General features: G+C 41.7%; 1 protein-coding gene across 1 annotated transcript in view; it reads right to left on the reverse strand.

Annotated features, from left to right (window-relative positions):
* EPHA4 (EPH receptor A4) overlaps positions 1–17,094 on the reverse strand; it is a 145,421-nt gene extending 128,327 nt beyond the window's left edge. Inside the window, 3 exon segments of the mRNA XM_038744794.1 lie at positions 7,299–7,962; positions 11,832–11,899; positions 16,975–17,094. Of these exon segments, the coding sequence (XP_038600722.1) occupies positions 7,299–7,962; positions 11,832–11,899; positions 16,975–17,065 (823 nt within the window). The 5' untranslated portion in view covers positions 17,066–17,094.
* Positions 17,095–18,127: the final 1,033 nt, after the last annotated feature.

Consider the following 18,127-nt stretch of genomic DNA (forward strand, 5'->3'; position numbering starts at 1 on the left):
CCTAAAAGGTGACAAAGAATTGGCTCAGAATGAAATAATTTGATCCATTTTAAATGGAGGAACTCAAATTTCTTATTCTTTGGTAACTGTTATGATATCTTTTATGCGGCCAAAATAGGCATCAATAAGATCTCTACAAAAATCTCTACTGTAGGGAGTGCAAAAGAAATATAACTGAAGGACGACACACTGAATCCCTTTTTTTATACAAAATGAATTGCTTCTCAATCAACACAGCTTCGCTCAATAGCCACAAGAGGGAAAAATAGATATGTCATTCAGATGACTGCTTCTATAGACCACCATTAGCAGAGATAGAAAAAAAATAACAAGGATACAAAACAATACCCTCCAGAGACTAGATCTTAGACATCTCCTTCCTATTTTCTGTCGTACTTCTAAATCCTAAAACAACGCATTAGGAAAACAAGTCAACATTCTCTGATCTCTATTTCTCAAAGAACATGAAATTGGAACTTGGTTTCACAATCCTAAAATTATCATTTTCAATTCCAATTCAATTATTTTAGATTTTCATTTTTTCAACAGAACATTTATTTCCTTGTGATGTAGTGTAGCTAAATATAACCTGGACCATATTCAGTCATATTATTTTTATTAGAATACCTTTCTGCAAAAATAAATTTCTATGTCACGACTGTTCTAAAGTCAGAATTATCTTGGTAATTATGACGTCTCACCAAAATTACTACTTCTTTCATCAATAGTATTTATCTTGAACTTGCTCCAATAATGTTGATTGTTAATACAGTTTAGAAACGATAAGGTAACTTCATATAACTCCCAAGAGGAAACTTCATCATTTTTAACTGAAATGGAAAACAACTGGTTGAAAAGCAATTTGTTGTTGTTTTTAGCCCCTTAAAAACTGCCTCATATTTTCATGGCAATGAAAAAACACTACATTACATCTGGAGCATTTACTGAATAGAAAAAGGCTTGAGGTGAATCTCTTTTCCTTTTTCCTGACAGGATGACAAGGTCTCAGCAAAACAATTATCCTCAGCACCGTCCTCTCTGCAAGTTCAAAATGTTGTTAACTCCAGTCATACATTCTCCTTGAGAGGGCATAAGAGATTCTTAATGCTTTTTTGTTGTTTCGCTGTGACTGAACAAAATCATTTCAGAAAACGTTACTCAAGAAATGAAGCTGAAATGAACTTGCAGTTGCTTTGGAAGGCAAAGCAGCTGTCTCCTTGTAAACTCTTGACATGTCTCTTGATTCCCGCCTCCTTAAGCGTGTACCGCTGAGGGGTGAAAATGGCAAAAGGAAATGTAGTTCTATCCTCTAAAGTTCCCTGAATACTCCATCAGATGATGAGGGTTAGGTCTCACACAACAAAATGCCCCAGCTCCCAACCTGTCTGGACCACATTTGCCCACCAATCCTTTGTCAAACTCCTTAAGATCTTAATCAATCTTTACCCTGACCTCAGGAGCACCAAAAGAAGATGGATGAGGAAGCAGGTGACCTTTCACCTCTTCTTGTATTTCTTCTTCCACTGTCAATCCATTGAAAACACAATTGGGGAGGAACACACTTCCAAATTTTCAACCTTAGGCCAATGCTCCTTTATAGGTTTTCTTCGGCTCTCTTTACCCCGTCTCATGTCTGCCTCAGCTCCTTTCATCCAGCTCATTCAATAAGGAGTTTTATTCTGTTCCACAAAACCGTGAATTAAAAGAGACTGGCTAAACAAAAATATCAATGGGAATATGAAAAGTATGGAAAATCGATTTGGCTCGTCCGATGCAACATTCACCATAACCTCGGCCTCGCAGAATACCAATGAAGAATAGACTCAACTATAACCTACCCTTTCAAAAAAGTTTCTAGATCGTTGTGACCTTGACTTGGGAATGATGGAAAAACTAAATGTAAAATCCATCAACACTTCAAATACAGTGAGCCCACTTGGCAAGATTTACTTTGATTTCAGTGTTTGATTCCCATGGTAGAAGTCTGCCCTGGGCTCTTGGACTGTTTTAGTGTATCTAAGGACCCTCCCGAAGACACACAGAAACCTTGGGGCCAGGTAATAACAATAATAATAATAATAATAATGATAATAATAGCTGCAGTATTTGCTAAGCACTTACTATGTGCCAGGCACTGTAATGAGTGCTGGAGTGGATACAAGCAAATCAGGATGGATGCCGTCCCTGTCCTACATGGGGCTCGCAGTCTTAATCCCCATTTTACAGATGAGGTAACTGAGGCACCAAGAAGTCAAGTGACTTGCACAAGGTCACAAAACAAGAAAGTGGTGGAGTCGGGATTAGAACCCTGGTCCTTCTGTCTCTCAGGCCCATGCTCTATCTACTAGGCGATTATGTAGTTGATCTGGAGAACCCTCAAGGTTCTACCCAAACAGTGGTATTTATTGAGAGCTTATTATGTGCAAAGCAACCTATTAAGATCATGGGAGAGTACAGTCAAATTTAAAGTAGCATGGTCTAGTGGAAAAAGCCCAGGCTCAGGTGTCAGGGGACCTGGGTTCTAATCCCAGCTCTGCCACCTGCCTGATGTTTGACCCGGGGCAGTCACTTCACATTTCTGTGCCTCAGATTCCTCCTCTATAAAACGGAGATTCAATGGCTCTTCTCGCTCTGCCTTAGACTGTGAGTCCAAAGTGGGACCAGATCAGATTATTTGAATCTACCCCACCATTTAGTGCAGTGTTTAGCACATAGGGAGCACATAACAAATGCCACAATTATTAGTATTAAAGGACCCTGGGATGGGCCCATCTAAAGCGTCCAGGGGGCCCTCAGTCCATCAGAACTCTTCAGAGCAGGCAGGATGGAGCTATAATCAGCCCAGACCCCTCGGAGATTTCCAGACGAGGAGAGAGTAGTATGGCCTAAGGAAGGCTGAAATCAAATGTAAGAAAAACCAAGGCTATCACTTGCTCCACTTAATCCCCCAGGAAGAGTAAGGTCTCGAAGCTGCTCAGAAGGGCTGTAAGATATGTCTGAATGCACAAGATATGCCTGCATCAAACAGAAACTCCTTGCCACTGGTTTTAAAGCACTTAATTGGTTTTCCCCCTCCTACCTTACTCCGTTGATTTCATACTACAACCCAGCATGATTGCTTTGCTCTTCTTACACCAACCTACACGCTGTACTTTGGTCTCCTCTGTCTCCCCACCAAACCCTCATCCACGTCCTGCCTCTGTCCTGGAATTCCCTCCTCATTCATATACAAAAGCTCATCCGTCTCCCCACCTTCAAAGTCTAATTAAAATCACATCTCCAAGAGGCTTTCCTCAAGTAAGCCCTTACGTACCCTACACCATTTTTCTTTTATTCATTCATTCAATTCACTCAATAGTATTTATTGAGCGCTTACTGTGTGCAGAGCACTGTACTAAGCACTTGGGAAGTCCAAGTTGGCAACATATAGAGATGGTCCCTACCCAACAGCGGGCTCACAGTCTAAAAGGGGGAGACAGAGAACAAAACAAAACAGATTAACAAAGTAAAATAAATAGAATAAATATGTACTAATAAAATAAACAAAGAAATAGAGCCCTTTACAATAGCCCTTGCACTTGTATCCTTTATTCCCCCCCACTTTTCCCCTGCCTTCAGCACCTCAACATTTACATACACACTGTAATTTATTTTAATGTCTGGTTGCCCTCTAGACTGTGAACTTCTTATGGGCAGGGGACTATCATATTATTCTCTCCTAAAGGCTTAGTACAGTGTTCTGTACACAGTGCTGAGAAACAGCATGGCCTAGTAGAAAGAGCATGGGCCTGGGTGTGAGAGGACCTGTGTACTAATCCTGGCTCAACCACATGTTTGCTGTGTGATCTTGGACCAGTCATTTAATTTCTCTGTACCTCAATTAGCTCATCTGTAAAATGGGGATTAAGAGTTCGAGCCCCATGTGGTATAGGGACCGTGTCCGAACTGATTACCTTGTATAATAATAATAATAATAATGATGGCATTTATTAAGCGCTTACTATGTTCTAAGCGCTGGGGAGGTTACAAGGTGATCAGGTTGTCCCTCGTGGGGCTCACAGATTTAATCCCCATTTTACAGATGAGGGAACTGAGGCCCGGAGAAGTTAAGTGACTTGCCCAAAGTCACACAGCTGACAATTGGTGGAGCTGGGATTTGAACCCATGACCTCTGACTCCAAAGCCTGTGCTCTTTCCTACTGAGCCACTCTGCTCTCTTGTATCTACCCCATCCGTTCGAACAGTGCATGGCACAAAGTGGGTGCTTAACAAATTACTACACTTATGATTATTATTATTATTATTACTGCTCAATAAATGAGACATTGAAAATTAGTCAGGGATAGGGTGGTCTGGAGCATTAACAGCCAGCAAGATTTCTTCTTTCCACAAAAGCTTCAGGAGCAGCTTCAGGAGCACCGAATCATCCTTCCAAAAATTTGTCAAGTCTGAAAAGATGGATGAAAATACTCCTAATTGACGCAATTTAGTAAACACCACTGAGTGTGAAGCTTTGTACCAAGCACATAGGAAAGACTAACAAAAGCAAGTTAAATCATTCCGTACCTTCAAGGAGCTCACAACCTATTCTAAAACTGCTCTACCTAATCCCCCATATGGATACTGCTTTCAGAATGACTTCTTCGGAAAACCTCTGAATCATTTTTGTAAAGGGTAGCTCACTGAGAAATGTCTAAACATATAAATTCCCCCTGTAAGCTTGTTGTGGGCAGGAAATGTGTCTACCAACTCTGTTATATTGTTCTATTGTACTCTTCCAAGCACTTAGTACAGTGCTCTGCCCACAGTAAGTGCTCAATAAATATTATTGATTGATTGATTGATTGGATGATTGATAAGAACTGAGTTGAGTAGAGGAAAGCTCACTATGGGCAGGGAACATGTCTACCAACTTTGTTATATTGTACTCTCCCAAGTGCCTAGTACGGTGCTCTGCACACAGTAAGCTCTCAATAAGTACAATATATGCAACTGATTGATTCATAATGTTAACCCTATCTTGCTAGGACCTGCCTTAAAATACTCCCAGAATAGTTATGATTATTTCAATAAAATCAATCATCCAAGAGCCCAATTTCCTTTCCATTCACTTTCCCGTTCATCTTCTTCTCCCCTCTCCACCTAATTTGGAATATAAAAATGTCAGAGAGCCTCACATATAACAATAAATGAGTTATTGGGCTCCGTGACAATTGAAAAATCAATGGCATCAGATACACAGGAGAGCAAGTGAACATTTAGCAAGAAGTGAGAGCCAATGTTTTACATGGTTCTTGACATATAAAGACATTTAAGTCTCCTGTCTTACAAAAAGAGAAAAGACAGAGTAATTTACTTTAAATGTGGTGTGCTGTCACTGCACTGTTCATTTTTCAATTTTCACTGTGAATATTGTAATTTAGGTGCTGATAAGATGTGCTTATGCTTCTCGTAACGAAAATACCAGAATAAAGAAGATTGGCCTGCAGCTGTTAATTCAAGGACATAATAATGATAGCAAGGAATTCAGAGTTTGGTGGGATTTTATAATGCAAACTACCTCTTGTTGCCCTGGGTCAATAAAAAAAGCAGACAAATGTTCTATTTCTATTATCACTGTCAAAATTTGAATTATTAGCCAAAGGATTTCAAATTACTAGACAAAAGAAAAAGGAGACGAGTTGAGAAACTGGGAGAACTTGTCCAATCATTCTACCAAGTAATAGATCTAGAAAAAGGAGTTGCTCCAGCACTTTGTTACTAATGGCTAGTATATCTGTTATTATTATAAATGTGGATTACTCATATTTGTCTGGTCTGAAATAAGTAAAACTACAGAGAAAAAACTACTCCTGTATGGTTGAAATAAAAATGTTCTGGTTATGTGGCAGATATCCAGAAATACTTACTATCTTCTGACTTGAGCCTAAAAAGCAATGAATCCTGGATTCTTTATTGGTTTAACTAATATTTAATAAATTTCTCAGTTAGCAAGATGATGTCTTGCTTTACTTTGAATGTTCTTTAATTTTCACATTTATTTCAGCTCCTCTGTCAGACACAAATATTTCTTCATTGGTGTATGTTTGAGAGATACTTTTGCTTAGGGTAAAAAAACCTCCACTGTTTAAGTTTATCAAGCAGGAGAGGACCTGATTTTTTGTTCAGCCCAAATATGTATTTAGATACTAGTGGACTTAATGCCAACTGCTTTCCAACATGAAACAGAATAACAGTAATCATAATAACAATATTCATTCACTTATAAACCATTTAATATAATAAGTAACAGATTGGGAATCTTTTTTATGGCATTTGTTAGGCACTTACCAAGAACTGTACTTAGCACTGGGATAGATCAGGTTAGACACAGTCCCTGTGCCATAGAGCGCTCACAGTCTTAATCCCCATTTTATAGATAAGATAACTGAGGCACAGAGAAGTGAAGTGATCTGCCCAAGATCACACAGCTGACAAGTGGGAGAGCCAAGATTAGAAGCCAAGTCCTGACTCTCAGTCCCATGCTCTATCCACTAGGCCACACTGCTTCTCTCCCAACTTGAGAGAAAATATTATTTCTGTCAGTTTTACACCTTTACACGAAATTGTATAAATATGACTTTCAGTCCTTCTCAAAAGCATCAGAAAATGGTTAAAAAATTTGCAACACGAGAATCCCCTATCTCTAATATTTCAAAATTATTTAATGAATCACTGAAAACTGGTTAAGCAGTCTACAGTCATCAAAATGAATCAGTCTTTGCAGGCTATTAACATATATCAAGCTCTTGATACAGTGCTCTGCACACAGAAGGTGCTCAATAAATATGATTGAATAAAGCAAGTAGGGTTGCTATACAACCTATAAGGGAAATAAAGATAGCACATGACAAGACTAAGTTCTCTTCAATATGTTTCTGGGCTGTACTGCATCAAGCCTCTTTGAGGAAAGAAAACCCGTTTGAAAAGGAGCTGTTCACTTTAAATGAGGATGAGTTAAGAATTTTTCTTCAGTGAATTTATTCACATTTCAGAGGGCACATCAAGCCAATTCAGAGCTAAGTGCTTGTTAGCAAATGTGTTTGGCCTTCTGCTGATCATAGTAGCATCATTTATTTTGTCAGTATTATCCATGACTTAGCCCTGCCACCTGGAGCTATTGGAGTTGCTCATTAGAACCCCTCTGTCCCACCACATCCCAGGGGCGGCTAATTACTGGCTTTACTCCATCTAGTCTCATCTCTGATTCAATTATATGCACAAAGCCCTAATGAAAAGTAGAACATGGCTGGTCTTACCTTGACATTCTCCATTGCGCTCTTCGTGCCCAGCATTGCACACACAGTTGCCAATAGGCACCAACCATTCACCATCTGCCCCACAATACATCTTTGGAACATCCTTCTCTTCCGAGTTATTAACACAGGAGCCTCGGACCTCCACCAGGGAGGATGTGTCAGCCCCAGTGACGGTGTCGGGAAACTGAGCCAGGTTGCGAACTGTCAGTGGGCACTTCTTGTAGAACACCCGTACTGATACCAGGGCAATGCAGGCCCCGACATCCTGAAAAGCCAGATAAAACCCCTTCTTGCTCAGTGGCCCCACGTCACGGATTTCCGTGTTTAATTTCATGATCCGGTCACCGATGTCCACTTGGGTGAAGCTTTCATCAGCAGCGATGGTGTCGATTTTAGCAAACTGACTTTCTCTGATGAAGCGCTCTTTATCGTTGTTTGATTCGTAGTAGTAAAGATTGAACGTCTCTTTACAGGTTCCCATGACACCTGGCAGGCTGTTGCAGTCTCTCAGTGTGAATTTAATCTCGATATACACCCTCTGAGCCCCTTCGCGGGGAATCCAATCAGTTCGTAGCCAATTGTTCTGGCTGGGCTCCATCACGTTGCAGACTTGGTAGGTGCGTATTGGAGTATTTTTCTCATCCATAATGCTCACTTCCTCCCACTGTGAAAATTCAAAGGGAGATGCAGCATTTGTGAAGTCACATTAAAGCATCGACAAAAAATCGTTCTTCCTATAGTAACACACTAATTTTCTTTTCAGTACTATAGAAAGGTCATTAGGTCCAGGCACTGCGAATGCTAGGACCCTCCAAAAAGTTCCTGAACCCAATCACCGCAAGAAATGAGAATGTCTTTGTAGTTAAATATATTTTATTATTTTCATTGATTGGCTGAGCACCGAAGACTCTGCCAGCCTTTTATAGGGGACTCTTGTTATTGGACTGATCTGGTTAAACAGTTCTGTCTGGAGGGCTCCCACATTAAACTCACTTATTACGACACCATAAATTTTGAATGGCAATGGTTCAGATTACTGAATTCCAATTACGTGTATTTTTTCAACAGTTAAGCACAGACTAGCAAACTAAGGGCAGGAACTTGCCAAAGGAAGACAATTCAGAGTTAATTAGAAAGAAGTATTCCTGTTGGAACCTTTCTCTCTAATACCCAAAAATGCCAGACTTGGAAGGAAGAAAGTGTGGGGGAAGCATATTGACTGCCAGTTATATATTATATATATATATATTTCACACCATTCTAATTAATTAATCATTTACTGAGCACTTACTGTATACAGAGCACTGAACTAAGTGCTAGCGAGAGTTCAATGCCAGGAAATGGATGGTTAAACTTTAAAGACAAAGATAGTAATACTGTTATTTGTAATGATCTATCAAACTATAAATGCAATTACTGCAAGTAAACGTTTGTGAATTTTCTTCTCTTGAAATGCTGAAATTTAAGAAAGCTCAGTAGCATTTCAAAGACTGTCCCCATTGTGCTCACTCAATTTATTTGTGCATTTAGTTAATTTTTTAGACACAAGCAGTGGAAATGATTGCTCTAGCCATGAGGAAATTAAGAAATGATGCAGAAAAGGAATGGCTTTTTCATTCTTTCTTTTTCCTTTCTAACATAAGAATTCTGGAGAAAAGAAGAAAAATAGGGATGAAAAGTAGAGGAGAAGAAGGCATTAAAAAATTGTATTACACTAGAGACTTTCCCTGCCAGGGGATACAAAGTAACTTCTACATGTTCCCTATGAATTTTTCTTTTTTTATTGAAGGTACAGCCTTGATTCACGAAAATATTACCATGTAAGAGATTGTGATGCACAATATTGTATTCTATATTCTCATCATTTGTTAGCCCCATAAAAGTGCTGTTTTAGTTGGAGAAAAGTGCTAGGATGAATCTACATTTCCGTTCATTCGTGTATGACAGTTGACATAGAATCACCAGTACTGTAGTATTCTCCACATTTCTTGTAAATTCTTTGAAATTAATATTGAAATCTAGACCCCCTGAATCAAAAGTTAGCATGTCATTCCATCTCAGAGCAAGGGCAATGTTTTAAAACCATCCATCAGTATAAAGTACAATGCTGTTTTAATAACTAGATGGAATCATTTAATTTTCTATGGCCATTAAATTTGGTTAGGGTAATAACTTGGCCTTGGAGACCATGTTTTTCCATTTCCCTTATCTTCTGATAGTCTTTCCTTCCAATCAGTCAGTCAATCAATCAATGGTTTTAATTGAGCGCTTATTGTGTGCAGAGTAAGTACTAAGCACTTGAGACAGTACAAGAGGAGAATGAAATGGCAGTGGCTTAGTTTTCTACCCACTTTCTTGACTTTTTGTTTCAAATTACATTTTTTTCATTAACAAACCACTGAAGGTGGGTTACATAGGTTGACAGCAGTTGTTAATCTAAAGCAACTTAAATGTCCTGTTAAGAAAGATATAAAATGTCGCCACCACAAATATACCACTGAGCTATCCAGGTGAGACACACTCTTACTTTCCAGGTTGGTTTACCTTTTAAAATCAAATTCTTCCCATATCTTCACATGATGTAATATAAACTTTTCAAGGCATACAGCAAAACATTAAATAATTTTATAATTCAATATATGGATTCCTCCAGGGCTACCGTATATTCAGTAATAGCTAGTTCTATCCACTAGTAAATTTTTATCTCCAGGATTTGCTATTAACTCATAAAGTGCTGCCTTTCTGGAATCCATAAAATAGTTATGAGTTTTATAAAATAGACTATACACAGTCTAAAATAAAGCAAATTTCCAAAGAAGACCAGAGAGTTGAGAAAATTTTGTACCTAGAAAAAATGATAAGGTATTTTGTATTACACAAAATATTTGGTATATTAACCTTCAGTACATTGTAAAAAGCTTTGAAGCACTCTATCTTTTGGTTATTCTTTATCCTCCTCTGTGCTTCACTATTCTCATATGAAACTCACACTAGTGGTTAGGTGAAACTAGTCCAGCCCAATGCAAAACCGAATTCATTTGCTCCTCCTACACGATAGCAGCTTTCAAGGAGGGAGATCCAATATGAAATGACTGAATGATTCACTGACACCTTCAGCCTTATATATGGTAGCAACTATTAAAGGAGCAGTAGAAAAAAACTGTCTGAATCAGTGACCTCTCCAGAGTATAGGAGTAACAAGAAGTCTGACTCTCACTGAGACAAAGCTGTACCTTTTCCCCAGTCATGGGATGAGAGCCACTGCCAGTCATAAGCAGTGAATACAACCTGTCTTACACCGCTGTGGGCCTGGTAATCCCTTTCTGCCTTTACAAAATGGTTTGAGAGATAAATTAGCGAACTCTGACACAGGCAAACTTGAATCGCCATCAAATTTAAGCAGCCACCCATAAGCCAAGACAATATTTCATGTTTTCCTGTCATATGAATAATTCAAAGATCAAATTTGTAATCACCTCAAAGAAATAGCCCAAAATCTCAGATTCTAATAATACTTCTTTCTCTTGCCATCTTTTTTTTATAAAATAAATCATATCCATCTGCAGTAGGACTCATAAATCCATGTGCCACATTCCCTCAGTGCTAGAACCTGGTAAACCTTCAAAATTGCTAACCCACTGTTTTGACTCACTGAATTTTAGTTACAGTTTGAGTGCTTGTAGAACTATTAAGTAGTGCCAACTGTTTAATTTTAATTTGTGAAAAACAAGATGTGCAGTCCTAACGATTTTCTACTTGATTACTGTGACCAGGAAAAAAAATCATCATTCGTTTATTCCATTTTCTACATCTACATCAGAATGTCTTCAAATGACTGAGGTAAATTAACAATGATTTTTTTTTTATTAAAGTGAGACCTATACAATAATATACTACTCTAGTCCTTTAGGCCCAGGTCCAGATCCCTTCACTTTTCATTCAGTACAAACAATGCGCAAACTCAAGCTGTTGGGATGTTTCTGCTTAAGACATGCCTCTGGCATGAGTTCAGATGGCTTTCCCACAGTATAGAAAGAAACACCATTGATTTGGGATTGTGATAGTGAAACAGAAAGCGTTCATGCTGCATATACTCAGAACTGAACCTGCGCTTGCGTAATCACAAATGTCGTCTCCCATCTATAGTTGTTTATCAATTTTCTTAATCTGGGAGCAGAACAACAATTGCTCTAGAGTTGACCCTGTCAGGTCTTCCACGGCTAGATTCAAATGTGTCCTCCAATCGCATTTCTTGCCATTATTTTAGTTTTAAATAGGAATCTAAATTCAGGCCTCAGCCAATTTCCTAATTTTAAACCCCTTTCTGCCCTTTTGCTTTCCAGTTCTTCCGTGACAGAACAATCCAAGGGGAGTATAGGATTTCTCCAACAAAGCGTAATTCACTTCATAGGCCATGGAGGAAATCTGACCTCCTCACCACAATCAACAATAATCGAGCCATTAGGACTCTCCAGAAACTTACTAATCACTTCTTTTTATACCCTTTTAATCAGATAGTAATTCAGAACTTACCCCTCCTTCTAAAGGACTTGCTATCCATCCAAGCTCTCCCTGCACTGATCTGGAATCCAGCAAGGTAACTGAGAAAAACAGAAAGAAAAATAGATTAATTTCCAATCACTAAAAACCAATATTGAGAAACTACTTGCTTGAACGTTTCCATATGTGGGAAGAGGAGTTCATCCAACTCTGATCTACACTCAAACTTTGCTTCAGTTATGTAAATAATCATTATTCACTCGATCTCTTCTCCGCTTTAAATCTGCAATTTTTTATTTGTTTAACTTGCCTAGCAGTTAAAATTCCTCCAAAAGCCTGCTGTTAATCTATTTTGTTTACAAATGAAGAATTCAACATGAAATGCAGAAAAACAAAGAAACATAAAGCAGTTATCAAGCTCGAAAGTAATATATGCATACACTGTACATCACCAAGTGGCAGAGAGCAGAACTGTAGTCATTTTTACAAGTTTCAGCTAACTTTTGAGAATGGCAGGGTCTCAGATTCAAAAAGAGATTCCCAAAAGTCCTAACGAAATGTTTATCTTCCTCATCCATTCTTTGCTGCTTAACCTAACAAAATGTGTATGTGAGCCTGTGATAGCTCAAGAAAATAAGTTTCAAACTAGAGGACGACTCCCTTGTTACCAAACAATGCCATAACATAGGTGGGTAACATCCACAGCACTGAAAACAATAATAGGTTACTTTCATATTTTGGTGAGGATACTTTTATTGATTTTGTTCACAGTTTAGGAGAAACAAGAGTCTGAATTTTTCTAACTGAATATCATTTCAGTAATCGTATATGTGCGTGCTACATGAAACTGAGCTACAAAGCAGAGTATTGTGGAAGAAACCAAGGAATTGCTCCTGTTCTCTTTTGGAAAGAGACAAGAATGGTTGCCTTCATCATATTAAAGCAATGGATTGATTCCTCCAACTCTTCCGATCCTTTTCCTAGAGAACGCTAGCAAATCTGGAAGTCCTAAGAACACAATAGAGTTTACGATGAATAAATCAAAGGCCCATCTAAAAGGAAGCACAGGATTATTAACTGACCAACTGGGCCACGTAGGGGGATTGGATGTGCTGCATAGCAATTTTGTCCAAGGAGGTAGCTTTCATCTAAATTTGGGTTACCTAAATTGCTCCTGAATTCTTACGCCCAAAAAAGAAAAATCCTTTTTTAGAAAAATCAATCCTTTTCTCCGAGGAATCTGCATCCCAGTGATACTTTCAGTACATTTAGCTATATTTTAAAATATAGTTATCTTCCCGGATCCCTGGCAGACCGTCCCTAACTTCCCCCCTTTCCCCTTCTTTCCTAGAGAAAAGCAGGCTCCATCCATTTGGATTAAAGTAAGGTGGATTAGGGAAACAAAGGGAACAATGCAGCCCAATTTACAAAAAAGAAAAAGGGGGAAGGGGGGAGAACAGGGCAAAAGGGGGGAGAAAAGAAGACGTGAGGCGAATCAAAAGAAGCAACAAAATGAATTAATTTAAAAAAAAAGCTGGGGGGCGGGAGAGGGAGGAGGGAAAAGTGGAAAAGGAGGGGCGCAATGGTTTCTGCAGCAGCAGTGAACGGACCTGAAAGCGGTTTTTTTTTTAATCTGTAGCTAATTCATGGCTCCCAAGTTCAGCACTTAAAAAAAAAGGGGGAGAAGGAGAAAAAATAGGAAAAAAAAGGAGACTGCCTCTATGCCGGTAGGATGCCGGCCCCAGAGATGTGAGATCAAGTCCACGGCCGAGTAGGGCGAGGTCGCGGTGGACGATGGCCCTAAGCGCTTAGTACAGTGCTCTGCACACAGTAAGCGCTCAATAAATACGATTGAATGAATGAATAGCCCTGACTCAGGGGGCTACAGAAGACTCGGGGGACGCAAAGGGAAGGTGCAAAGGAAGCACACCTCCCTCCCTCCCCCCAGGCCCTCGCAGCCAGGTGTGCGCGGTTCTTTCCTGATGATGCTTGGGCATCTAGCCAAGTCTGTCTGACTTGTGGCATTTGATCCCTCGCGATTTTCCGCGGCCTTTCCCTCCTTGGAGGAGCCAATGAGTTAAATTAACGGATGGATAGAGGCTGGGAAGAGCATCACCTCGGCGGGGAGGATGGGATGGACGAGGCTCCAGTTGATCATCATCATCAATCGTATTTGTTGAGCGCTTACTATGTGCAGAGCACTGTACTAAGCGCTTGGGAAGTACAAATTGGCAACATGTGATACCCACCATCCCTTCGTATTCAGATGTTTTTCCTCTCAATTTCTCTCACTTGCACACACACACACACACACACACACACACACACGTGTCTTGCCTTTCCAGCTGAGAACCCCAGGCGAACCATCACCCGTGTGTCCCTTGTGCACTGGGACTGTCTCTCTTTATGGCTGTATTGTACTCTCCAAGCGCTTAGTACGGTGCTCTGCACATAGTAAGCGCTCAATAAATACGATTGATTGATTCCTCGGACAGTCCAGGCCTCCTCCTCCTCCCAGCCGCCCTCCGAGATGCCCGAAAGACAAAGACCGGGTCTTCCCTGGCCCGCACCAAGCCCGGATCCCGGACGACTCAAGGTCGGGTGAGGGTGGGCAATGTTGGAGGGGAAAGGGGGATTTGGAAAGGGAAAACTCTCCTCCACCTCCCCTGGTCCTCCTCGGGAAGGACTTTAGTGCTTGGCACCTAGTAAACGCTTAGCAAATTCCAACTTGTACTTCCCAAGCGCTTAGTACAGTGCTTTGCACACAGTAAGCGCTCAATAAATACGATTGATTGATTGATTGAAATACCATTATTATCATTATTTAGGGTCTAGTGGAGGAGAGGCTGCACTCCAGCCATTAGGGAAGCAGCGAGGCTCAATGGAAAGAGCCCAGGCTTGGGAGCCAGAGGTCATGGGTTCACATCCCGGCTCCGCCAATTGTCAGCTCTGTGACTTTGGGCCAGTCACTTCACTTCTCTGGGCCTCAGTTCCCTCATCTGTAAAATGGGGATGAAGCCTGTGAGCCCCACGTGGACAACCTGATCACCTGGTATCCTCCCCAGCGCTTAGAACAGTGCTTTGCAAATAGTAAGCGCTTAACAAAGGCCATTATTAGTTATTTATTATTTATTATCCTGGAGTCAAAGTACTACTGGGCAAGTCACTTCACTTCTCTGTGCCTCAGTTCCCTCATCTGTAAAATGGGGATGAAGACTGGGAGCCCCCCCCCCGTGGGACAACCTGATCAACTTGTAACCTCCCCAGCGCTTAGAACAGTGCTTTGCGAATAGTAAGCGCTTAACAAAGGCCATTATTAAGTTATTTATTATCCTGGAGTTAAAGTACTACTGGGCGAGTCACTTCACTTCTCTGTGCCTCAGTTCCCTCATCTGTAAAATGGGGATGAAGACTGGGAGCCCCCCCCCGTGGGACAACCTGATCAATTTGTAACCTCCCCAGCGCTTAGAACAGTGCTTTGCGAATAGTAAGCGCTTAACAAAGGCCATTATTAAGTTATTTATTATCCTGGAGTTAAAGTACTACTGGGCAAGTCACTTCACTTCTCTGTGCCTCAGTTCCCTCATCTGTAAAATGGGGATGAAGACTGGGAGCCCCCCCCGTGGGACAACCTGATCAACTCGTAACCTCCCCAGCGCTTAGAACAGTGCTTTGCACATAGTAAGCGCTTAACAAATGCTATCATTATTACTTATGGCATTTGTTCTGCGGGATAGCTCTTTTCCTCTCGGGTCTCGGTCGGGAGAGGGAGGAAGGGGAGGTGGAGCGGGCCTATCCGTAAGAAATCAGGTCTCCCTAGGCATCCAGCACCGTGCTGTGCCCACAGGAAGCGCTCAATAAATACCACTGAATGAAGGAATGAATCCAGCAGCTCCGCAGCCCGCGGCTGCCCCCGACGAGCGAGCGGGCAAGAAACTTTCAGAAAGGAGAAGCATCCATCGATCCCACTTTCCCAATCCCCCACCCCTTTTTCCTCTCCATCCTCCGCCTAAACCTCCAACTAGCTTCTGGGCAAAGATGCTCTTTTGGTGGTCAAGGACAGGGAAAATCATCACCGGATCGATTTGGTCCTCGCACCTTTCAGAGATAGGCCAAGGAGACTCATCAGCTCGGCTCAGGCCTGGAATCGTCTCCCTTTATGGCTGCATTATATCAATCAATCAATCAAACAATCAATCGTATTTATTGAGCGCTTACTGTGTGCGGAGCCCTGTACTAAGAGCTTGGGAAGTACAAGTTGGCAACACATAGAGACAGTCCCTACCCAACAGTGGGCAATCGTATTGATTGAGCGCTTCCTGTGTGCGGAGCACTGTACTAAGCGCTGGGGAAAGTATGCTACACAGATAGCGCTTAGTACGGTGCTCCGCACACAGTATTAGAACAGTGCTTGGCACATAGTAAGCGCGTAACAAATACCATCGTTATTATTAAAAGCTCGGTAAATACGATTGATTGAATGAATGAAGGAGAGTTGAGACCCCCCTTTTCCCTCTCGGCTAGGTAACTGGAAAGCGCTGGCATGGTTATTATAAGCCTGAACAGTGCTTGGCACATAGTAAGCGCTTAACAAATGCCATCATCATCATCTTTATTATTATTATTAGGTCCAGGGGTAGAGCCCTAGCCCCGCCCCCGTGCCCTGGAAAAAAATTGATCGCGTCCTGAAAGGCAGATGATCATGAACTTTGGCCCCTCTTGCTCTTCAAACTTCATTCATTCATTCAGTCGTATTGATTTCTCCCCCTTTTAGACTGTGAGCCCACTGTTGGGTAGGGACTGTCTCTATGTGCTGCCAATTTGTACTTCCCAAGCGCTTAGTCCAGTGCTCTGCACATAGTAAGCGCTCAATAAATAGGATTGGTGATGATGATTGAGCGCTTACTGTGCGCAGAGCACTGTACTAAGCGCTTGGGAAGTACAAATGGGCAACAGATAAGGAGAAGGTCCCTATCCAACAACGGGACCCGCAACGGGCCCCCATCCTGGGTCCCCCGGGAGCCTTCCTCGCCCTCCTCTCCCCCCAAAAGACCCCCTTCCCTGTCCAATCCCTAAGGGCAGAGGGTACCCCTCCGTACCCACCGAGGGCTCTGCAATCTCGTCTTCTCCCACTCCACCGTCCCCCGAAAAATTAAAAAACCCAAAAAGCTCTCACCTTCATTGGCGGGATAGATCCGAGAACCGGTCACCCCGTGGCAAATCCCAAAGAGCAGCGAAAAGACGATGAAATAGAAAATCCCAGCCATGATTTTTTTTTTTTTTTTTTTGTCGGAGCCAGGGCTGGCTCCAGCCTCCTCTATCCCAGTGGAATAAATGCTTAAGTTGGGAATGCAGCAGCCTGTAGACATTGCCAAGGGGGAGGGGATAACGGTGACGTGGACCCGCCACTCAAAAAAACCAGGCCTATCACTGGGAGTGCCGGACACCTTGTCCCCGGGCCACCTCTCCCCCCCTGCCTTCCTCCTCCTTTAATCTCCTCTTCCTCCTCCTCCTTCTCCTCCTCCTCCTCCTCCTCCTCCTCCTCCTCCTCCTTTCCTCCTCCTTTCCTCCTCCTTTCCTCCTCTACCTTGGAGCTGGGCAAAAAAAAAAAGATGCGCTCACGCTCCTAGAGGAAGAAGGAAACCCACTGCACACGCGGCCATCAGCGCTTAGAACAGTGCTTAGCGCACAGTAAGCGCTTTTTTTTACGTCATCAATCGTATTTATTGAGCGCTTACTATGTGCAGAGCACTGTACTAAGCGCTTGGGAAGTACAAAGTGGCAACATCTAGAGACAGTCCCTACCCAACAGTGGGCTCACAGTCTAAAAGGGGCAGACAGAGAACCAAACCAAACGTACTAACAAAATAAAATAAATGGAATAGATATGTACAAATAAAATAAATAGAGTAATAAATATGTACAAACATATGTACATATATACAGGTGCTGTGGGGAAGGGAAGGAGGTAAGATGGCATTTTATTAAGGGCTTACTATGTGCAAAACACTATTCTATGCTCGGGGGTGGGGTTGCAAGGTGATCAGGTGGTCCCACGGGGGGCTCACAGTCTTAATCCCCATTTTACAGATGAGGGAACTGAGGCACAGAGAAGTGAGGTGGGTAGGGGACTGTCTCTATATGTTGCCAACTTGTACTTCCCAAGCGCTTAGTACAGTGCTCTGCACACAGTAAGCGCTCCATAAATACGATTGATGATGATAATGATGATGAAGTGACTTGCCCCAAGGTCACACAGCTGCCAAGTGGCGGAGCCGGGATTTGAACCCACGACCTCTGACTCCAAAGTGCTCTTTCCACTGAGCCAC

Source organism: Tachyglossus aculeatus, chromosome 1 (genome assembly GCF_015852505.1).
Source record: "Tachyglossus aculeatus isolate mTacAcu1 chromosome 1, mTacAcu1.pri, whole genome shotgun sequence".
NCBI lineage: Eukaryota > Metazoa > Chordata > Mammalia > Monotremata > Tachyglossidae > Tachyglossus > Tachyglossus aculeatus.